The sequence below is a fragment of the Macrobrachium nipponense genome, chromosome 7 (genome assembly GCF_015104395.2).
Source record: "Macrobrachium nipponense isolate FS-2020 chromosome 7, ASM1510439v2, whole genome shotgun sequence".
Classification (NCBI taxonomy): domain Eukaryota; kingdom Metazoa; phylum Arthropoda; class Malacostraca; order Decapoda; family Palaemonidae; genus Macrobrachium; species Macrobrachium nipponense.
In genome coordinates this window covers 22717317-22742316 of record NC_061109.1, presented here as the reverse complement: position 1 = coordinate 22742316, position 25000 = coordinate 22717317, and the positions used below count along the sequence as shown (strand labels likewise).

The 25000-nt window shown below is 35.8% G+C and overlaps 1 protein-coding gene across 3 annotated transcripts in view; it reads left to right on the top strand.

Moving 5' to 3' along the window:
• Window positions 1-25000, top strand: part of LOC135217076 (CAP-Gly domain-containing linker protein 4-like) — a 136471-nt gene that overhangs the window by 63398 nt on the left and 48073 nt on the right. For 2 of the 3 annotated variants that reach the window (XM_064252759.1, XM_064252758.1), the window contains exons 2-3: window positions 21539-21853; window positions 24158-24463. In XM_064252759.1, the coding sequence (XP_064108829.1) occupies window positions 21639-21853; window positions 24158-24463 (521 nt within the window). In that variant the 5' untranslated portion in view covers window positions 21539-21638. The remainder of the gene's footprint in view (window positions 1-21538; window positions 21854-24157; window positions 24464-25000) is intronic. The other variant, XM_064252760.1, reaches the window with a different exon arrangement.

Here is a 25000-nt window from a genome sequence, read left to right as displayed (position 1 = left end):
AACTAAGATTTTAACTCAGATACAAGAAAAAAAATTCAGTGCAGACTACAAAGCAAATAAAAATTTTTAGATAATAATTTTAACACAATGAAGCAATAATAAATTGTTTTAACGAACAACGAAAAAAAACTTCAACGCAGTACAAATAAAATAAATCATTTCAACGCAGACTCACAATAAAAAAAATTTTTTAATTTCATTTCAATGCACTCAACAAAGAAAAAATCTATCCGACGCGACTACGACGGAAAAAAATAAGATATTAGCACAGACTTGAGCAAAAAAAATAAAAAAATAAAATAAAATCGAACGCAGACTACAAAGCAAAAAAAATTATTAAAATAATAATTTTAATGCCAACTAAAAAAATTTAACAAACTACACAGCAAAAAAACACACACACACACACACACACACACACACACACACACAACATTATATATATATATATATATATATATATATATATATATATATATATATATATATATAATTATTATTATTCTACCGCACACTACAAAGTGAACGAAAAATAGTAATTTTAACGTCAACTACAAAGCAAAAAAAAAAAAAAAAAAAAAAAAAAAAAAAAACGGCGCACACAAAAGGCATGTCGTTAAACTTAACTCTTAAAATGAACAGGTATGACCCGCGTATTACCGTCACTCCGACTAAACTGAACAGTTAGTCGTGATGGCTGATATTGCGTCATCTCATTGTCATTTTCGTGTCTTATCGGAAAATTCGGTTCCCGGTGGTTGGCCAACGTGGGATTAGGAGATTCAAAAAAAATCATGAAACGATTTCATCGTTAATTTACCTAAAAAAGCAGCTTAATATTACTGCACATGTTTGGTTGAGTTTTTCGATAGTGTATGCATAATTATAAGATAAAAAAGATGCATTGTATTACTATCCTAAAACAATTCGTATTTGGTACTTTAATCATTTATACATATTTTTACGTATTTACATTTAATATATCATTTTTTTCTTTTCTAATAACTGCTCTCTTCTTTCCGCTTTTCTTATTATCTTCTTTATTTTCTTTCAACTAAATACCATAATATTCTTTGAAAGCTTCAATTTCAAGTTGATGGCCTCTGTGGTGGGCTTGTCCCATATCAATATGGTTCGGCTAATAATAATAATATAATAATAATAATAATAATAATAATAATAATAATAATAATAATAATAATAATGCAAATTTAAAAATTACATAAAGAAGCAAAAAGCAAAATGTTCTTCATATCTCCTTCAATATACGTATGATTATTAATCTGAACACACACACACACACACACACACACATACAGATTCATGTAAGATTCAATTTATAAATGAAATAAGCGTGGAGTCAATGGATAAATCATTCATGAAAACTGTTTGAACACAACTATGAAATGAAAATTTTGCTGATAATCAACAACAAAACTAACACTCGTATATGTCAGAAAGAAAACTGAGAATAAACCGTAAAATTAGGAACAATTTTTGTTTCATTATAAACTTCAGAATAGAGCGAATAACTGTTACTGAAGTTATGGCGGGAAAAATCTTTATGTATCTCAGAGAGAGAGAGAGAGAGAGAGAGAGAGAGAGAGAGAGAGAGAGAGAGAGAGGTTTCCTGGTAAATGCTCGTTCTTTTTTCTTTAAAAAAAGGGTAGGACTCGAAATTTCGGGGACGGAGAGAGAGAGAGAGAGAGAGAGAGAGAGAGAGAGAGAAGCGCCTTCATTTTTCGGCGTGACTCAGCTGATACAGACCCTTGTCATTATTTCGGAAACCATTAACTGTGCTTCACGTCTTCTTACATACTGTGGGAAAAAGATCCCCAGAAAAAAAAAAAAAGAGAGAATTTTAGACTACAACAGATATTACTTCTTGAAATTAAATGGATCCACGCTATGCATTTTTCATATCAGAGTCCAGTATTATGCGCTTTTATATATATATATATATATATATATATATATATATATATATATATATATATATATATGCATATATATATAAATATAATTATGTATATATACACATTTATAATATATACACATATATATAAAAATATATATATAACATATATATATATATATATATATATATATATATATATATATATATATATATATATATATATATACACAAACATAAATTCATCAGATACATTCTCGCTCAAACAGTAAATAAAACAATAATTAAAAGCAAGTTTTACTCCAGAAAAAAAAACTAAATTAACAAAATTTAACCGCGGTCAGATTCCATCGCATCCGCTACCCCAAGCCCCACCCCCCCCCCCCCCCCCCCCCCCCACCGGCTATAATGTAATAGCCTAATTTAAATCATTTTTTTCCTTACCAGTAGGCAAATCAGGGTAATCCTTACTGCACACCTAAATACTTAGGTATCGAACCATAAACAGCAATAACAACTGAAAAGAAAAAGAACCATACGCAGCAATAACAACTAAAAATAAAGAACACATCAGCAATGAAGACGTCAACAAGAGGATAACCAAAAGGAAGGGAGACATTCTGAACCGCTCTAATTTACTTGGCTGGATCTGATAATAATCGTCTGGAAGTCCATGACGCAATCCTCCTGGAAAGTCGCGGATTAGGGGAAACGTTGCTCAACTGGGTGAATGTAATCACGTCAATCAATTCCATACCGGTAAAAAGAAAAAAAAAACACAAAAAAACATTGCAGGGGGGGAGATGCAGTTGTTTTCAGGTTACTAATCTCTCTCTCTCTCTCTCTCTCTCTCTCTCTCTCTCGTCAGCTTTATTCTGTTCTGTCTCAATTTTCTCATTTTAAACCTCTCTCTCTCACCTTAATGAATTCTATCTCTCAAAGTTTTCTCAGTTTTAGTCTCTCTCTCTCTCTCTGTTTTTTTTTTTTCAGCTTTAGCCTCTCTCTCTCTCTCTCTCTCTCTCTCTCTCTTTTTTCAGTTCTTTAGGCTCTCTCCTTCTCTCCTCTCTCTCTCTCTCTCTCTCTCTCAGCTTAATTAATTCTATCCCTCCAAGTTTTTTCAGCTTTCGTCTCTTTCTTTCTCTCTCTCATACACAGAACTGTGAATCACATGCCAATTAAACAATAAACAATAACAGCATTGAAACCAAAAATGAGAATAAAGAGCATTCATTCCCCTTAGAATTTCTGTTTCTTACACTGCAAACACCTGAATACTCTTTAATACCTTTACCGCACCGTACATCACAATCAAAGCCACCCTTCCCGTCAAAACTGGGACACAATCAATTTCGCTGGCTTAAATCCCCCCCCCCCCCAACCCCCGCCCCCCACCCCCCCCAAACCAACGCGGCCTTTCATTTTTGCAGGGGAAAGCTGTATAATATTTCCCTGACGTAAGACTCGATTTTCCCTTTAATCATCCTACGTTTCCGAATAATTTATGAGGAAAAGCAGCTTCCTGACGACTCCCATTCATTCGCCATTCACAGAAATTTATGAGGACGTTTATTCGGCTTCTTGTCGACCTCGTGAAAGTCAGTTATAAAGAACGGGGGTCCTTTTGCGCGGTTCCCAAAATTTTTTTCGCTTGCTCGGGGAGTAAGCCTGCAAACTACTTTGTAGTTGTTGTTGCAGTTATTTTTCATGATTGGAGGGGGGGGGGGGGGGTGTTGTATGAAAGCCATATGCAAAAGCCTAAAACTGTCTGAAAAAGGTGTTTCGCGTCGAGTTAGAGATACAGGAATTTTAGGATAGGATATGTATGATTCGTTGATTAGAATGAAAATTTTAAAAATATATAATGTGCATTTTAAATATTGCAGATCAATTATTTCTAAGAAAATATAGCGTATTTATTTTAATTTTCGTTGGTGATACAACGCACTATTTTACCACAGATTTTAGTATGCGCCTCGAGTAAGTTGGAGGTCGGATCACGCCTTTTTTTAAAACCTCGTTCTCTTGCCATTTAACAGCCATTAGATAGCGGTTGTTCCAGTAGTGTTTATAGACAGTGGCCGACTTTGGGGTTTGATTTTTTCCGGTTCCCTTGAATTTCTCCTAATTTACCGTTATGATTATTCCTCCCTGGACAACATTATAGCTGGGGAGACGGCAGTTAGTGCCAATCTACCGGCTGTTAAAATCATAAGGCTCTCAAGATTTGGAAACGTAATATAAAGAGATGGAGAGAGAGGGATGAGAGATGATAAGCGAGAGAGCAGGTGAGAGAGAGACGAGAGAGAGAGAAGAAGAAGAGAGAGAAATTTTCTCAACTTTTTTTTTCCTAATATTTTACTTTCCCTGTTTAATAAACTTAACTGCCTTTTCAATCTTTACTAAGTAATTTTTTTTTGCAAACAGGGTTTAAGTCCCTGTGCCCCGCCTTTTAAAACTTTTATACGTAAAAACGCATACAACATGAATAAAACCTACGCGCCTTACTTTCAAATCAATGATAATAATAATAATAATAATAATAATAATAATAATAATAATAATAATAATAATAATAATAATAATAATAATAATAATAATAATAATAATTCTTTAGCAGTTCTTGCCCCTGACGCAACATGGAAATGGTAGCCAGAATTACCCCCAAAAATTCCTACGTATTAATTGAGAGAAGCCACATCCTTCTCAGACTTAGTTGGCGGAGGTCACTATTATCAAATTTGCTTACTGTTGCATAGATCTTTAAGATTATTCATTTTAAACGAGATGGTTTCCATGGCGACATTTCGTCAACTCTTCACGTATATCCTAGAATTATCATTAAGATGGGGCCACCCAGCCAATGCTGTGCTATTGGAACCTCAATTTTTTTTTCATTTCTAATAACTCATCTCTTCTCTCTGTATTTCCTATCACCCTCTGTTTCTTCTTTCAAATGAACACCAAGACATTCTTTGGAAGCTTCAATTTCAAGTCAGTGGCCCCTACAGGTTTGTTCCATGTGAACAGAATAGAATAGAATATAGGATTTAAGTCTGAAGGCCAATCGCTGGGACCCATGCAGTCATTCGGCGCTGAAAGGGGATTGACAGTAAGGAGGTTTGAAAGGTGTAGCAGGAGGAAAAGCTCAGTTACACTAAGAAAAAATTACTGTTGGATAAGATGGAAAGGCAGGAGGAAGAAAGAGAATATGAACGGAGGTACAGTAGAAGGAATGAAAGAGGTTGCAGTCAGGGGCCGGAGAGACGCTGCAAAGACCGTTAAGTAACGTTTACAGTGCACCAATTGAGGCGCACTGTCGGTACTGCTCCCCCTACAGGGAATATTATATTATTATTTTTTTTAATCATTTTTAATATCTTTATCTTAATTTTTAAAATTTATCCTTATTTTATTATTATTATTTTATTAGTTATTTTTATCTTTAGGGTTCATCTTCTGGAAATTAAATAATAATAATAAAATAATAATAATAATAATAATAATAATAATAATAATAATAATAATAATAACTTTTATTCAGATAAAGCCAGTCAGATTCAAACTGTGCTAACGCACTTTGCTATGAATAAATAAATATAATTAACATCTTTAAGCCATATTCTCGGCATCACTGGCTGAGGTGAGGTTCTTAAAACGTGGGCCTAAACCTTTTGAGAAACAGCTGGCTGACTCAGTTCATTCTGCGAGAGATGTTCATAAGTTCTGAACTTTTTAAATTTTAAATTCCTTAATGTGCAATACTTACATTATTTTCATATATATATATATATATATATATATATATATATATATATTATATATATATATATATATATATATACTCAAGATTACCACAATACCATGAATTACAATAGTTTTTATCAGATTCTGCCAATTAATTTCATGTTCCTTAGCAAAAAAAAATTTCTGACTACATTCTTAACGGTCGCTCTAGAGTCTGACATTCTGTTTTCAATACAGAAGAGCAAATTATGAGTTTCTGAATCAGTATAACCGCTTAGAATAGAACAGAATATAGAATTTAGGCCAAAGGCCAAGCGCTGCGACCTATGAGGTCATTCTGCACTGACAGGGGAAATTGAGAGTAAAATGTTTGAAAGGTGTAAACGGGAGGGGAAAACTTCTCGCAGATATCGTGAAAGGAAAATAAAAGGGTTTCGGGTTTGCAACTGGAGGCCGAAGGGACGCTGGCAAAGAAACCTTACGAAAAAAAATTGCTCCTACAGCTGCACCGCATGAGGTGTGGGCACTCGGACATGCGCTAACCCTCCTACTGAGATATTGAGAAATATAGCTGTTTGGTTAAGGCTGCTGTCTGAAGTAAATATTACAGAATATTATTCTCGAAGTATTCTTTTAACAGCATGAAGACAGACTTCAATTACTCATCGCTAATGTGGCCGAAGAATGACGTAGTATTCCGAAGCTGACTTTAGCCTCAGAATAAAACGCTATTTCGTTGTCCAGGGAAATCGAAGGTTCACTAGGAAGGTGAAAAGCGCTCTTTTGATTTCATATTCTGCAGCAACATTCATACTCTCTCTCTCTCTCTCTCTCTCTCTCTCTCTCTCTCTCTCTCTCTCTCCCTAAAAATCTCGAAATCTTCCCGGTTTAGCAAAATTCCGTCACTTTCCACACCAGTAAAAGGTGTAGCAAATCCTTGTCCTTTTAAAACTAAGTTCCCCTCTCCTCTTTCCTTCGATTTCCCCTCTCCTCTCTTCCCTCTGAAACTGAATCTAAGAGCTTTGCTGTTCTCCCCTCGATGCAATTGCACTTCCCCTTTTGCATATTCAACTTTAATCTTGCAGGCGGGCAACGGAAATCTTACGACACTTCCACGTTGGTTCCGCATAGAACATTCGGATGTCGAGGCTGAGGTGTTTTGTTCATTGAGAATCTGTGAATCTAAGTTTCTTCTTCCCTATTATTATTATTAATTATTATTATTATTATTATTATTATTATTATTATTATTAGGCAAATCTTGCGACAATTCTATTTCAATTTGGTTTTGCACAAAACATTCTGTAATCATCATCATCCAATCATCCATCATCCATTATTATTTAATTTATTTAAATTTATTAATTAATTAAAATTATTATTATTTATTATTTAATTTTATTAATTATTAGTAATTTATTTTTTCGGGAAGAGCCCCTCTCGTAGACATGTTTTGTTAAAAATGATTGCTGCTTCAGCACTATTAATCTTGTAGAGAGTCTTCTCTATTTTTTTGATGACACCCGAACTTTCCTTTTTCCCACCCTTCGTTTTTTTTTTTTGCTTAGAAAACCTGGGCCCTTTTGAGCAACCCCGCACCAATGGCATGGTAAAATTCGGTTGAGTCATTTGGTTTATTATTGCTTATACAATTCTCTCCTCTCCCCCTCTCTCCTCTCTCTCTCTCTCTCTCGTCTCTCTCTCTCAATTCCTCTCTCTCTGGCCTCTCTCCAACGGCGCAAACATAGCAGCCCCACATCTATCTAACGTCGTTATTCGAGATAGGAGGTGTCTAGAGGACTTGACAGTTATACCCAGAAACTTCGAAAGGTCAACTCCTCCTTCTTGAAGGGTCACGAAGGGTCACGCTGGATAGGTAGCGTAAATATCTTATGGTTAGAGGGCGGCGCTGTTAGTCTGGTAACTTATTACGAGCCGGGGTGGGGGCGAGGAGTGTCCTACCCGTAATTCAGGTGAGGCCAGTAATTAACGAAGAGGAAGAGATCCCGTTGGAGGCGTACGTCTTTGCCGCGAAAGTTCAGGTAAGGGCTTGAAGCAAAAAAAAAAAAAAAAAAACGCTGTTTTTGTGGCTATACGCACCAGAAGGTCACTGTGGTATTTCTCTGAAGATGTTGGTTAAATGTTTATTTCTAATTTTATTGGATTATTGATTGGCTGGCTGGTTTATGCGTTTTGATACTGTAATGGAAGTGTCCGTATTTCTGGCACTCACCCTTGAGAAAATACTTTGATGCCAACAAATATATATACTACTTGTGGATTCGAACAATATTCATTTCGAAAAACTGCTTATTCGAATACTTTTTGTTTCGATCAATTGTAAATTCTAACAATTACACATTCGAACTACTGTTTTCGAATATTTGGTTTTGGAAAAAAAAATTTCGAACAATTGCCTTTCGAATAATGGGTTTTCGAAAAATTGTCCGCACACGGTATATTAGGTTGAGTCTACTAATTGCAGTGACAACGTGAGATGAAGATGTGTATGTATGTATGTATGTATATTCACACATATACATACATGTTATAGATCAAAATATTATATTATTAATATTATATATATATATATTATAATATATTAATTATATATATAAATATATATATATATATATATATATATATATATATAGTATATATATATATATATATATTTTATATATATATATATGTAGTATATACTATATATAATATATGTATATATTGTCTAGTTTTTCTAACAAGCAACTCTACGGATCAGGAGTAATTCATTCAATAATGAAAACTCTTATATATCTATATATATATAATATAATATATATATATAATAATTATATATTATATATATATATATATATGTGTGTGTGTGTGTGTGTGTGTGTGTGTGTGTGGTGTGTGTGTGTGTGTGTTTAAAAGAATTACTCTTAAGAAAACCCAGGGAGTCAAAATCTCACGACTGACTGAGAATCGCTTCTTTCGAAAGCATAAATCGAACGCGAATTTTGATTGTGGCAATCATTTCGATATACTTCTTGCTACCTTTCTCCCTTGGGCAACCTAAACGCAACCCCCCCCCACCCCCCCCCCCCCGGCCCCCCCCACCCCTCCCCTCTTCCTCGTGGGATAATGGTCTTTTCACACGACATTCAGTGCATATCCAAATTAGGCGTAAGTGCAATTTCCGTCTTACCCGATACGATCGTAAATATGAGTAAAAGGGGACAATAAAATTTGATTGCTTTTTTGCAGTCTAATATGATTAGAATGTGTAGGAAGTATTGGAAGTATTCTCTCTATATACATACACACACACACACACACAAACACTAGCTAACGCAAATGCCTCTCTAAAGAAAGACAATATCGATTACTCTGGCCAGGCGATGACTAAGCTCGTTAAAGCGTAGCCTCCTCCTCTATACTACTTCCTGGTGGAGGGTTTTCCAATACGTCTTAGAACAGGTGGAGTAGATGAGTTCCTCCGGAGTAGACGGAAGGAAGTCGTTTTCATTATAACTGGACCTCGGTCGTGTTTCCCTCTCAAAAGATCTAAGATTTATTACCTTCTAACTTAAAGTAATAATAGGTGTCCCCCCAGGTCGGGTGCGTCAAAACAGAAGAACCCGTCGTGCACACGTCGGAAACATGTCGCAGACACATCACAAACATGTTGAATACAAGTCATCCATCGAACTGGCCAAGATACCTGGTCGACTAAATTTGCTTCTTACTTGTGGTCAACCTTGTTGGCTATAAGTATGCGATAAACTGCAGATTTGTTTATGGCAAATTCTACTAAAGCGTGAAATCTCTCTCTCTGTCTCTTCTCTCTCTCTGTCTCTCTCTCTCTCTCTTCTCTCTCTCTCTCTCTGTCTCTCTCTCTCTCTCTATTTTCGGTGTTTTTCAGTTCCTTATAAATTCCATCCGCATACGTGACTTCGTTTTAAAGAAATATATGCCTTGTGTATGTACTATATATATATATATATATATATATATATATATATATATATATATATATATATGTGTGTGTGTGTGTGTGTGTGTGTGTGTGCACACATTTATATACACACATACACAAGCAAAGTTTAATTAGGGTTATGTGTATATAATATATATATTATATATATATTATATATATATATATATAAGTCATATCACTTTTCCGTGATTCATATACATATATCGAGCTACAATGTCCTTTAATATCTAATTCGCTCTACCGCGGTAGTGTAGTAGGTAAAAGCATCCACTGACGTTCCTGGATTTGATGGATCCTGGGTTCGCGCCCGATCCAGGCAAGTCTATTATCGAGAAAAAATTCCCCTTCGGTTAAGCATATATGAAAATATATTAATTCCGAGGTAGAGCGAATTAGATATTAAAGGACATTGTAGCTCGATATATATAACATAATACATATATATATATATATATATATATATATATATATATATATATATATATATATACCCTAATTAAAATTTGCATTAAGCGCCTCGAAAAATATACAGCAAGGTCCAAGAAAGAAAGTTTTGATCTGCGCGTTTTGCTTTTGTACCGACGAATGGAAGGAGGAGACAAACAACCCTCTTACACTTTGACCCTTGGCGGTCACTTCTCTTAATTATCCATACGCAAGGAAATGGCAGCGCCGCTCAAAAATTTTGCCAAATCTAGCAGATTGTCACCCTTTCTCCTGAAAAGTTTGAACGTGTTTAAGAAAATATGGCAGAAGTGCTAATCACCCTCGAGTCTCAACCTTTTGTAGCCAGAGTTATAGTGCCTGACAATTATGACCATTTGCACTACTCCCCCAACACAGCCTCCCCCGAAAAAAAAAGGAGGGATGGAGGGACCTTTCGCTAAAGAGAAATCCAGAAATTAAAGATTTATATTTCTCCCGCAAAATTCCCTGAATGGATTAAACAACCGTGAACGCACCCAGCAGAGCATTTCGACAAACCTACCTGCTTCACTGATTAATTTATTGGCACAATTTAGCGACGTCACAGCGGCAAGGGTCATAGTTTACGGTCCAACGAATTACAGACTGCAATTACAACAATTGCACAGCCTGAAAACCCACAAAATTTATAACAGAACAACTCACGAACGGTAATACGGATACAACCTAGGCCTACCTGAACACCATCGGTAATAGGCATGCAAAATAAAGCCCACTTGCACACCGATGGTAGTAAGAAAGCAACCTAGTTCTACTTGCAACACCGATGGTACCAAGCATGCAACCTAGACCTAATTACATACCAATAGTACTAGGTAGGCAACCTAGGCCTACTTGAACACCAATTGTACTGGTAGGCCTACTTGTACGTCGATAATACTAGGCACTCCACCTAGGCCTATTTGGCCGATTCATTTATTGGTACCATAAATTCTTTTACAAACTCCTTTACAACAATAATTGTTCGTTTGACCTTTGTGACGATGGGAAGTGTCACGGGCGCTAAAACCCAGTTCATTGCTAATCACACTCACAACCATTACACCACCTTAAAAAAAAGGCAGGATTGTTATTTTACAAATAACAGCTAAAATAGATGACAGATTGTTATTCTAATAATACGATAACCACACGCAAAAGGCTCCAAGAAATAGAGTATTCAGTGGAAAAATAGTGAAGGTATTTGATACGGAGAAATAATGTAAGTTCACAAAACACGAACTGGCAACTCTCTCTCTCTCTCTCTCTCTCTCTCTCTCTCTCTCTCTCTCTCTCTCTCTCTCTCTCTCTCTCTCAACCACCCGAAGCTACAGAGCACTTAAAACGGTAAGTCTGGGTGACACTTCTGGAACCACAGAATAATTACGATGTTTTTTTTTCAGTTTTTCCCCTAAAATATCTAGCAATAAAATCATTTTCTCTATAAAAACGAAAAATTTTAATGGTTTTTCAAAGATGAATAACGCATAGAAATAAATCGGATGTTTTGTGGCTATTATATGTATTTTTAATACATGTCATATCATTCACAAAGCTAATGTTTCTTTATAAAAACTATAATGAATTATGCAACCATTATCCTTAACATTCGTGTTTTTATTAAAACGTAATAACTTCATTCTTTATAAAAACTATAATGAATTATGCAACCATTATCCTTAACATTCGTGTTTTTATTAAAACGTAATAACTTCATTATATTATTTTATCAGGCGGATTGGTTTTACAGCAAAATATATCACTGAATCGCCTGAGTTTATCAGAAAATCACACTGATTTGCTTCAATTACTAAATTTTATGAGTTGAGAGAGAGAGAGAGAGAGAGAGAGAGAGAGAGAGAGAGCATTTCACAGTGTATCTTTTTTTTCATCAAGTATTATCAGCATTACTACCAAAATATTAATTGACGCCTTAAAAGCATACTTAATAAATAATTCTCTCGAATTCTCTCCTCTTCTCTCTCTCTCTCTCTCTCTCTCTCTCTCCTCTACGACCACAGCAATATACCATTAAAATCATCAAGACTTGCTCGTCAACTAAAAAGGAAAAAAAATTGACCGGAATTTCGACACTTCTAGAGAGAGGCCCACTTTGAAATCTAAAACATAACTCCGTCCCCCCCCCCCCCCCACCCCCCCCCCCCCCTGCAATCTGTTATATTGCTATCAAAGAGTTTAACAACCACCCAAACACCAACCCCCCTCCACCCCACCTATTGCACTCTGCTATATTGCTATCGAAGAGAGCCATTCTGAAGAGAATCGGGCCACAGGTAAAGAATTATTATTAGTTTCGCCATAGCAACAGAGAATAAGTGACTAAGGGTGAATAGACTTAGCTTAGGTACAAAGAGAATCAACCATTACAGCTTGCACTGGGTCGTCTGTGCTACGTAATGCGCAGGTAGCTGTTCCTCACTCAATCAATGTAGAGAAGTCGATAAGACGTCGTCATTATTCAAAATGACTGAAGAAATAATGTCTCAGAGAGAGAGAGAGAGAGAGAGAGAGAGAGAGAGAGTCTAAATAAACAGATGACTGACGAAACAATGTCTGAGAGAGAGAGAGAGAGAGAGAGAGAGAGAGAGAGAGAGAGAGAGAGAGAGTATATGTGTTAATAGACAAAAGTGATAATATATTCAATAATGTCAGTGTTTATGACTTCAGATTAGGTTACTACATAGTTGCATAAGCAACTTTAATATAATTACTACAAATTCATTTCATCCATTCTTCACGTAATTTCCAGTTTGAACAGGGATAAAATAATAAAGTTAGATATATTTATTGGAATATGTCACTTGTCAATTTATTTCAGTCGAAACTGGCGCCAAATATTATATGAAATTTGCATAAATTCGTAAATCTACTCATATGAATATGAAGCGTGAATCTCGTTCAATATTATCTAGATGAAGATAAAAAAAGCAAATGACTCGGGAGAAAAACTCACCGAAAATGAGTATATATTAAAAAAAAAAAGAAAAACTCAGCGAAAATGCGTCTGCAAAAAAAAAAAAAAAAAAAAAAAAAACGAAAATTAGACTAGCAAAATAGACTCAGCGAAAATGATTTTGAGTTTTTTTTACAAAGAAGACTAAGCGAAAATGAGTCTTGCAAAAAAAAAAAAAAAAAAAAAAAAACCACGAAAATTAGTCTATAGCAAAAATAGACTGCGAAAATGAGTCCTTTACAAAACAACTCAGCGAAAATAAATCTTGCAAAATAGAATCAGCGAAAATGAGTTTTGCAAAACAAAGACTCAGCGAAAATGAGTCTGGCAAAAAAGATTCAGCAAAAATGAGTCTTGCAAAGTAGACTCGGCGAAAATGAGTCTTGCAAAAAATAAAGCAGCGAAAATGAGTGTAGCAAAAGGCCGCAGACAAGCCCATTCTTACAAGCGAAGAAGTCATCTTTTATCACGTAAGGCATACTTACACCGCCCTCCATTTACAAAGCACTCTTGCTTGCGTGTCAAAGTCCCATCAAGAGATCTCGCAATTGAATGCTTTTATGATCTGGCGAAGCTGCTTTTTTTTCAGTGGTAACAACAGGTTTCCTATACATTTATACACATACGCTCTACCGTTGGTTCATTTAGTCAGCCGAATTAAGCAACAGCAATACAGAGCATGGATTTTATACATTAGACACTCTCTCTCTCTCTCTCTCTCTCTCTCTCTCTCTCTCTCTCTTCAAATACTCTTAACTCATCTCGCTCTCTCTCTACTCATGCATTAGTATCTCATCTCATCTCTCTCTCTCTCTCTTTTCTGGTACGTATCATGCAACAGACTCATCTCTCTCTCTCTCTCTCCCTCTCTCTCTCTCTCCTCTCTTCTCTCTCTCTCTCATCTAAAATATTATATATATAATATATATATATATATATATATATATATATATCTTCTAATACGAATCATGCAATAGACTCATCTCTTTCTCCCGCCCCCCCCCCCCCTTTCTCTCTCTCTCTTCTAATAACGTATCATGTAATAGACTCGTCTCTCTCTCTCCCTCCCTCTCTCCCTCTTCTAATACGTATCATGTAATAGATTCATCTCTCTCTCTCTCTCTCTCTCTCTCTCTCTCTCTTCTTAATACGTAGCATGTACCACCAGGTGTAATACATACAGTATGCATAAGTATGAATGCACCGTTCATATGATTCACAGCCTTAAAATCATACTTTTGACATCATCAAGATTCCTGGCACAGAGTCTGTGTGAGTCTAGACATCTGGCTCTTGAACCCTTCATCCTCCACAAGCGCTTTCAAAAGCACCCACTAGTCCTAGACCATCCTGGCGTATTCAGATTCAAGAAGAGAAGCCTCTTGAAAAGGAGGCGTAATTATACAGCGTCAGATCTTCTCCGGGGCGAGGGAAGATGCACACAAACGCGCACATACGCATGCACAAGCACACACACACAAGCATAAACGCACAGGCACAAGCACACAAACTCAAGCATAAACGCACAGGCACAAGCACACACGTACAGGCAAACAAGCAAGCGAGCACCGCCTCCACCGTCTTGTCTATCTTCTTCCGTTTTTTCTTGATGCCTAAAACAAAAGTTTTGCCTCTCTCTCTCTCTCTCTCCTCCTCTCTCTCTTTCCAAATATACATGAATTCACCCCTCCCCCTCCCCCTTCACCCCCTCCCTCCCCTAACACCACCCGTCTCCCCCCCCCCCTTACAGATTCCACAGGGTGTCCCAAAAAGCGAGATTATTCTTCGATTTTCTACTCGTTATATTTAGCGCTCTCTCTCTCTCTCTCTGTGGCGCGCCCGTTGCGTTCGTTAAAGGTGAGGTATTCCCGCGCCTGCAGAGGGCACGAAAATGGTGAAGAAAGGAAAATAAATACGGCAGCATGGTTCCCTAAGTTTGGAAGGGAAAAAAGTAGAACGAAAAATATACTCGTCATGACTGCACTTGATATCAGGCAGCGTGGAGTTGGTTGGTTTTTCCCATCAGAATTGAAATGAAAAGAAAATGGTGCTACGAATCTAGATTTGAGGAGGAAATATGGCACAATGCGCCTAGAACTGAGAAGGGCAAAATGGCACTATGCATCTAGAATGAGAAAACAGAACTAAGCAGGATATATGGTACTATACATCTAGAAATGAGATGGAAAAAAATAGTATCAGCGCCTAAAACGCAGAATTTTTACGATGACAAAAATAGTATGCATTTAATACAGCAATAAAACAAGGTAAAAATTTATCAATAAAAAAAACACAAAACCCCAGCCCCCCCCCCCCCCCACACAAAAATACCTAGATTAATTCCAAATAAGAACTAACATTCACGCAAAACTCGACCTAGACTTAACAACAACAAAAAACGAAGAAAAAATAAAAAATAAAAATCGCTGTGCACTAAATAAGCGACTAGAAGCAACTGCCGCTCTGCCAATGAACAGCTAAAAGTCCCATTTGCATAATCCGATTCAAACATTTCGTGTCCAGCGGATTAGCAAGACCAAATAAATGGCTCTAGTGAAATCTAATAAAAGGCAAACTGTGGAGTATTGACGTTATAAGACTAGAGTTGTAATCGGAGTCTTTATTTACCGTTAAATGAATATTACTGACTTAATGAAATAATGACGTCCAAGACCACGGAAGGTTAATGACAATAATTATACTTTTATTGTATAGTAAATAGCTTAAGAAAAACCTTTTGAATAATGATTACAAATATGAATATATAATATCATACTCGAATGCCTCGGTCAAACAAAACAAAGAACTTATGTTATTTTGTTATTGATTTTATACACACACACACACACACACACACACACACACACACACACACACACACATATATATATATATATATATATATATATATATATATATATATATATATATATATATATATATATTGTTGCTTATAGCAGTGTTCCGAGTTCTCTCTCTCTCTCTCTCTCTCTCTCTCTCTCTCTCTCTCTTGCTTTACCCGTACGGCCGTACCACAGCCATCTTCAAAGAAATGTATTCGAATAAATCATTGAAAACTTATTGGCTAAAGATTCAATAAAAAGAAAGTTAAAGCTACAAATACAAGTAACTCACAGTCACCAATGAATGCGATATTTCATGAATCCGGGGTTCGATCCGGACGCGAGGCGGAAATTCCAATGGATGACAACTTGAGTAGCCAAAGACAGAAACACCCACACATTAGCTCCACAATCCGAAGCACGCGGAAATGCGACGCCAGAAAAACTGACCCGCCTTTTTCGGCAGCCAGGTGAGAGGACCGCAATTATGCACACCCAACCATTAAGTTGACTCACCCAAATTTTCAAGGTCAGTGCCTGGGCGGGCGGGTGCGAGCGCGCGTGTGTGAGTGTACAACTGGATTAAGGACACTCAATTTGTCTGATGGAACGATGGCAAAAATGTTAATGGTATGGGAATATGGTCGAATAAAATGGACTGGATAAAAAGCACTGTACTCTAAACTACGTGTATTTACGTACGGCCACGGACGCACACACTCATATATGTATACATATATATGTATATATAATGTATATGTATATACTGTATATATGTATGTATATTATATATACATATATATACATGTATCTTGTGTATTGTATGAATATTATAAACATATATACATAACTAGGTATATATATATAAATAAAAATTATATATATATATATATATATATATATATATATATATATATATATAGATATAATTTATATATAATATAATAAAATATATATATATATATATATATATATATATCTATATATATCTATATATATATATATATATATATATTATATATATAAATATATATATATATATATATATAGTTGTAAAAACATTAGGACTTTTTATAATTTTGTTGTTTTGTTGTTTAAATAATGCCAGAACAAAGATAAACCAGTCTCATACATCTGTTAAACCTCCCGCCCTTTTATAAGGAAACAGAAAGTCCCCGAAAACGAAAGGAATTACAAAAACATTTAAAATAGTAAAAGAAGAGAAGGAATTAACAGACAGACTGACAATATTGATTGCAACGCACTCTCTCCTCGGGAGAGACTAACAATGATGGATGCTATTCAGGCGTCGGGTCTAGACAGTGGCGCTGTCTGCAATTCTGCTTAAGAACGGAGATGAAGGTGATAATTACCGTAAAAGGAAGGGGAAGGAGAGAGAGGAGAGAGAGAGAGACGAGAGAGAGAGGAGAGAGAGAGAGAGAGAGAGAGAGAGGCTGCATTGTAGTAGCAGCATATTTAGTGACTGATAATACTGAGTATCTCTGGTATAACACGAAAAATACACACTATATATATATATATATATATATATATATATATATATATACACATATATATATATATGTATAGATATATGTATATATAATAATTATATTATTATTATATAATATATAATTATAATATATAATACTATATAATATATATATAGATATATTATATATATGCGAATACCACGGGAAAAAGATAGTATTTCGCTTATTTAATGGAGTAAGTGGATTTTACTTTGATTTTTTAAAATATATCTATATAATACACATTATATATATATATAAATATAATATATATATATGTATATACATCATATATATATATGATATGTAGTATGTATTGTATACATAATTAATACATGTATATGCATATTATGTATATGTGTATCTATGTATATAATATATATATAATATTATATATTACATACATATATTACATACATATAATACATTAATGGATTATATATATACATATATATATAATAATATGTATATATATTGTATACATGTATTAATACTATATATGCATATATGTATATGTATATATATATATATATATATATATATATATATATATATTTACGTAAGTCATTAAACGGTAGCAATTAAACCCTCTATCATAATACAACCTGTATTGACCAGATATGACAGAAATATACGAGTTCCATACATTTATATACGAGCAATAATTCGCATACAGATTTATTTGCTATTTTAACCTGCATATACAAATATTTCAGCCTTTAACTTTTAATGTAGGCTGGGTTACAAAAGTAACACAAGTAAAAATTGCGCCCAAGTTCCTTCGGCGCAATCGACTTTTCTGTACGTCGTATAACCAAGGACACCGAAAACCGATCTATTTTTCGGTGGTCTCGGTATAATGCTGTATGAGCCACGGCCCATATGACTTTGACCAAGGCCCGGTGGTGGCCTGGCCCATACCGCTGCCAGATGCACGAATATGGCTAACTTTAACCTTAAATTAAATAAAAACTACTCAGGCTCATGGGTTGCAATTTGGTATGTTTGATGATTGGAGGGTGGACGATCAACATGTCAATTAGCAGCCCTCTAGCCTCAGTAGTTTTTAAGATCTGAAGGTGGACAGAAAAATGTGCGGACAGACAGAAAAAGCCGGCACAATAAGTGTTCTTTTCAGAAAACTAAAATGACAAAGTAATGAGTCCACTGTGCTAATTGTGTATATCTCACACTCAATGACAGCTATAAATAGCAAATATTTTCTATGTAATCTAAAACATAATATGGTTAATAAAAAAAATATATATATTGCAATCCTAAGAACAAAAGATATTAAATGCCTCTTCCTGAGGATATTGTACAGATGGAACGTGAAAGGTTCAAGCTTAGATGCAATGCATTACCGCCCTAAAGAAATTCTCCTCTACTTCATACCTGACTTACATTTACATCTATTTATTTATTAAGTTGTCAGTTTAGTTTTCTTTTCTAATAACTGATCTTTTCTTTCTGCATTTCCTATTACCTTCTGTTACTTTTTACACATGAACTCTGTAATATTCTTTGGAAGCTTGAATTTCAAGTCGATGGCCCCTTTGGTGGGTTTGTTCCATAAGAAAAAAGTTTATCTTCTGAATAATAACAACAATAAAGCAGCCATGCACCAACAAGCATAAGAGACTGCAATATAAGTTTCAAGGACACATGTAAATTGATACCGAGGTATTTGCTCACCTGTGTCCTGCAACCCTCAAATATCGGATATACAAATTCTCAAAATACTTTAATCGCTCGATAACCAAGACAATGAACACCTGACCATTCGGAAGGTCCTGATAACACCTGCAGCCGGGTAACAATAATAAACGGAATATCAAAATGAGGCCAAAGGCCAAGCGCTGAGACCTAGGTGGTCATTCAGCGCTGAAAGGGAAATTAAGAGTTAAGAAGGTTTGAAAGGTGTAACAGGAGGAAAACTTCAAAGCAGTTGCACTATGAAACAATTGTCAGGAGAGGGTTGAGGAAAGTAAGGTGGAAGAAAGAGAATATGAACGGAGGTGCACGAAAAGGAATGAAAGGGGTAGCAGCTGGGGGCCTACGGGACGCCGGAAAAAAACTTAATTAATGCCTACGGTGCACTGCGCGAGGTGCACTGACGGCACTAACCCCCCAAGAGGACTAATGGCGTGATAACCATTCCCAAGGTGCTAATGACACCTGCAGCCAGGTGAGAAAACGAGGGACCACAGAGACGCTGTCGAACATTACAGGACGTTGCTCTGACAATCTTCATTACCGCATGACATGTATATGCGACCTCATTCTCCTCTCTCTCTCTCTCTCTCTCTCTCTCTCTCACACACCTGGAATTTTAATGAGAAAGAGAATGATCTCGTATGCATTCAAGAGGGTTTCTCTCAATTTTATCATCACGATTGTCATTAACATAAAGGAGTTTCTTCGAAAATCTTCATGAATATTAAAAATTGTTACTTGTTTTACTTCGGAATAATTCTTGATATTAAACAACGTTAATTGTTCGCGTTCATAACCTTTCTTTTTATCCAAAATTTTTTATTTTTTATTACTTTACAGACCAGTTTATCAAGCAATATGTTTACTACATCAATTTGAATCGAGTATCTATATCACTAAAGCATTTAAGCATGCAATACTAGAACAATATGACAAAAATGTTTAAATTCCAACTGAAGTCGGAAATCGACCCATTGAGTTTTCTAAAACAGGCAAAACATGAATTTGATTACAAATCGATGAATTACAAAAATATAAGGGGAATATTATCATCGCTGAATATAAATAGGCTTATGAATGATCTGTTGTGAATATCAATAATATTCTAGAGAATATTACGTTATTCATTAAGAAGAACTGAGAAGAGGTAAAGAGAAACTCACAAAGAAGAGATCTCGCTTATTAAAAAAGGAAAATTAACTTTAAAAAAAAAAACTAACAAATACAGAAAAATGTATTGATGACGGATCATCGAACAATTATAAGCAAGGTGGGGGGAGGGGTGGTTATAGTAATTATAATTCGGGACAGCTGGCGTAACGGGATTTTTTTTTTTTTTTTTTTTTTTTTTTTTTTGAGGAAGCGAGTTCACGGTCACATTACAATCATCCTCCGTGGGAAAAAAGCGGTCTCGTTTTCCAGGCTGTTCCCCGATAACCCTTCGCGCGGCTGCTGGAAGATCGTCAATCAAAAGGAAGGGACTTGTTTCAACGCGTCTAATACTTAGCGAACTCGTTCGTAAGTGGACGAACGTCATCTGTATCTGACGCTCTCGAGCTGTTTAAGTCTCCTTGACTCCACTGGTGGAAATTGATAGCGTTGGTTATGTATTTATTTTCTACGTGTTGTTTGGTGACTATTACAATATAATAATATAATTAATAATAATAATATAGGGAGAGACGACCCTCTTCCAATCATGTCTTGTTAAAGATAGAACGGCAGCATCAGTGGAACTTATTTCATCAGAAGTCTTTTCAGTTCTTCTTGCGATCTCCTCTTCATCGGCGGCCACTTATTAGCAAATATCAGCCCTGGTGGAAAGATAATAATAATAAGAAGAAGAATTGAAAAGACCTTACAAGAAATCAATTCCACTGATGCTGGAATTTTCTTTAACGAGAAGAAATAATAATAATAATAATAATAATAATAATAATAATAATAATAATAATAATAATAACAAGAACACTAGGCACGATCCCAGGATCCCTGAAAAGGAACCTGGATAAACTAGATGCCGAAGTAGTTCCAGGACTCATGCAGAAGAGTGTGCTCCTGGAAACCGCACACATGGTGAGAAAAGTGGTGGACTCGTAAGGGGGCAGGATGCAACCCAGAACCCCACACTCTATAAACCACCCGGTCGAATAGGATGACTGTGATGGACCAAAAGAAATTAATAATAATAATAATAATAATAATAATAATAATAATAATAATAATAATAATCTTAAGAAAAATAGACGAAATTAATTGTTGATCTATGTCGAATTACATTAACTCAAAGATAGTACTTACAATAATATAAATTTTGTTATGGGATCCTACAGACAATTTCTTACAACCTTCCTTCCTTCCTTCCAGACTCGAAACCCAAAATGGTGATCGTCAGCGTAGGAGGAGGGATAGGAGATGCCGGTGGAGGAGGAGGGGGAGTAGGGGGTGGAGGAGGTGGAGGAGGGAAATGCCCCCAGGACCAGGAGGGGCCTACCCTCGCCCATTACCCTCAGCATTACAACGCCGATTACCCGCCTGGGTCCGCCGCCACTACCCACCGCCGCCGGCCAAGTTCGCCCAGCAGAGGGAATACCCGCCCGGCTATGACAGCGACTCTAACAGCGACCACAGCAGCAGTGGGCGTGGCAGCGGTGGCAGTGACGTGGGCAGCGAAGTTGACAGGTAAGTAAATAGAAATAAATAATATAGAATATATAATATATATATATATATATATATATATATATATATATATATATATATATATATATATATATATATATATATATATATATATATATATATATATATATATATATATATATACAAATGAAAAAAATGAGAGGATAGTTGTAGTAGGTCCCGACCGGTTTCGACTTTCATTTCCAAGTCAATGACTTGGAAATAAAAGCTGAAACTGGTCAGGACCTACAGTCCGTCTCCCTCATTTTTTTAACCTGCGGTGATGTGTGATGAACGAATCAGGCGATAAGAGTGGTTATAATTACATACATATATATGTATGTATATATATATATATATATATATATATATATATATATATATATATATATATATATATATTATCACATAACACGCCTCTGTCAACGTAAACTTAGTGCAGTGTTGTTTCATGATTACAAGATCGTCTCCTTCACTTTGAGGATTAAATAAAAACACCACAAAACTCAACGCGAATTCTGAAAATATCTCGAGAAAACTGTCATTAGAATGGCATATTAATGATCACGTGCGATGACAAGGTTCTCGGCCAAATGAAGAACTAAGAAGAGTCTTTCATTCCAAAAGTTTACGATATTTCGTAATACCTTGTACATTATTTTCTTTCGCAATGAAAAACACAAAGATAAATGACTTCGTGTCGATTTAATGTTAGCACAAAAGAGAAGCTATGTTAAATGAGCTGTTAGCACGGGATCGTGTACGTGTATAATGATGATATATAGAAGTGGAGATTTGTGAAAGTGAAAGCACACGTACGACATACGTAAATGTCAGAATTTCACAAAAACCTTCATTCCTTTGTCAAACACATACACGTGTTTGAATAAGTTTTTCGTAAGTTGCATTTCAACAGAGATCTTTCACATTTACAATTGATCCCTGATCCCCTTTTTCTGCCCAGAGCAGCCAGATTCGCTGAAGAGCAGCAGCAATATGTGGTAAATGTGCTTCGCTGTCGAACTTCTCAGTTCCAGAGGTCCTTTATTCCCAGAGGATGGCATGCAGTTGGAACTTATGAAGTTCACTCAAAGATATAATGCATTATTACCTTAAAACTATTCCCCAGACATTTTAATACTTTTTATGTCTTTATTAATTTATCAATTTCTTGTTTCTTTTTTAATAAGTTGGATTTCTTCTTTATGTATTTCCTTTTACCTCCTCTTACTTTTCCCTGATGAAGACCATGTTCTTTGGAAGTTCGAATTTCAAGTCAGTGGCCCCTTTGGTGGGCTTGTTCCATATGAATAGGCTTCATCCTCCAAATGATAATAATAATAACAACAACAAAATCAACATGTAAAAACACTCGTGTACTGTTTACGAGACATCTCAGATAAAAACCGTTTTACATAAAATTGGGAGAGTCCGTAGAAACACGAGAAGCATAAACGAAGGTCTGAGAGCTTTTTGTAAGTGCGTCTCTCTCTCTCTCTCTCTCTCTCTCTCTCTCTCTCTCTCTCTCTCTCTCTCTCTCGCTTCATTTCATCCGCAAACTTTCAGGAGAAGCGTATCATATCCACAGGCTGTGCATTATATTTATCTGTCTGTTAACTATCTATAATTTATGTATGTCTTGACTTTGTACATAAGGTTATATTTTTGCATGGCACGAGAAATAAAGATAGAAGACCTACATAATGGATACAGCAGTACAAAGACGAGGCATTACGAACCCAGTGGATACAGCAACTAGTTGAAATACTAATATTAAACAAAATAAAACGTAGCAGAAGAAGACAAGGAACCTGAAAAAACAACAGGAAATAGAGAAAATTACACAAATTTAGGACAAAGTACCTGGTTGAGGTGCAATTTGGCTTCAGTATGTCTTCAACGTTGACTTATACTGATTTAGGGAGAGAATAAATAGCAAAATTACATAAATATGACTAATCATACATTACACAAGACACACACAGTTCATCAAGCCACAACCTCTTTATTGTCAAAAATCAAATCAAGAAGCACAATGCAAGAAACAAAAATTTTTTTTAATGAAGTTAGTAAGATGTTAAGGTCCAAAACCATTAAATAAGCACACTACAAAAAAATAAAATATTTTTTAACGAAGATAATAAGATACTACGGTCCAAAACCATTAAATAAATACACTGCAAGAAACAAAATATTTTTTAATGAAAATACTAAGATGTTAAGGTACAAAATAAATAAGCACAGAGTCCAATGAAGAAATCAAGCCCAAGTCCACCTAATAGTATTTCTCAACCCTCTACCCAGGGAAGGCTCTCGCCTGGAAGACAGCGGCCGATACAGCGCAGACGGGTGCGAAAGCATCTCCCCAACATCGTCCCAGAAACAGATCTCGTCCCACATCGAAATCAAGAGCCATGTGGACCCAACATCCAGCGTCACAACCACTACATCCAGCGTGACCATCAAGACTGCACCGCAGATCAAGAACCCGTCTCCAGTGCACAAGCACGTCAGTCAGTCACACTCTCCCGCCCACAGCATCCAGTCTACCACACAGTCCAAGGTCCTGTCTGGGGGCAAGAACGGTCAGGAAGTGGCCGTGACACACAGGTAAGAATAGAGAGATTCAGAGAGATTCGTCAGGTAGAGTGGCTTTATTGCAGGTGTCCAGTACTGAGAGGACCCACACCCCAGGTACTGAGCTCAAGAAGGTAAAATCCTGTAAGAAAAATACATTCTTCGTGTTTGTTCTGATTGGTTAAGAAAAAAGGCCACTGTAGAAAACCAAGTTTATGTGAATAAACATAATTCTCTTCAACAGTAATGGACAGTAGCTACAGTTTACATAGGTAGGAATACAGTTTACATAGGTAGGAATACAGGTAGAATGCTTTTATTATAGGTCTCCAGTATTCTAGGACAAAACTTCCAGTACTGGGACCAAGAAGGAAGACGACTCCAATAAGACAAACACATTCTTCGTGTTTGTCCAGATTGGTTAAGAAAAAACACTGTAAAACACCAAGTTTATGTGAATAAATGATAAAATAAGAGCTTTCGACCCTCTAAAAGGTCCTCTTAGCTGTACTAAACAATTATTACAAAGTGTTTACACACGTAAGAATACAGAGATTCGACAGGTACAAT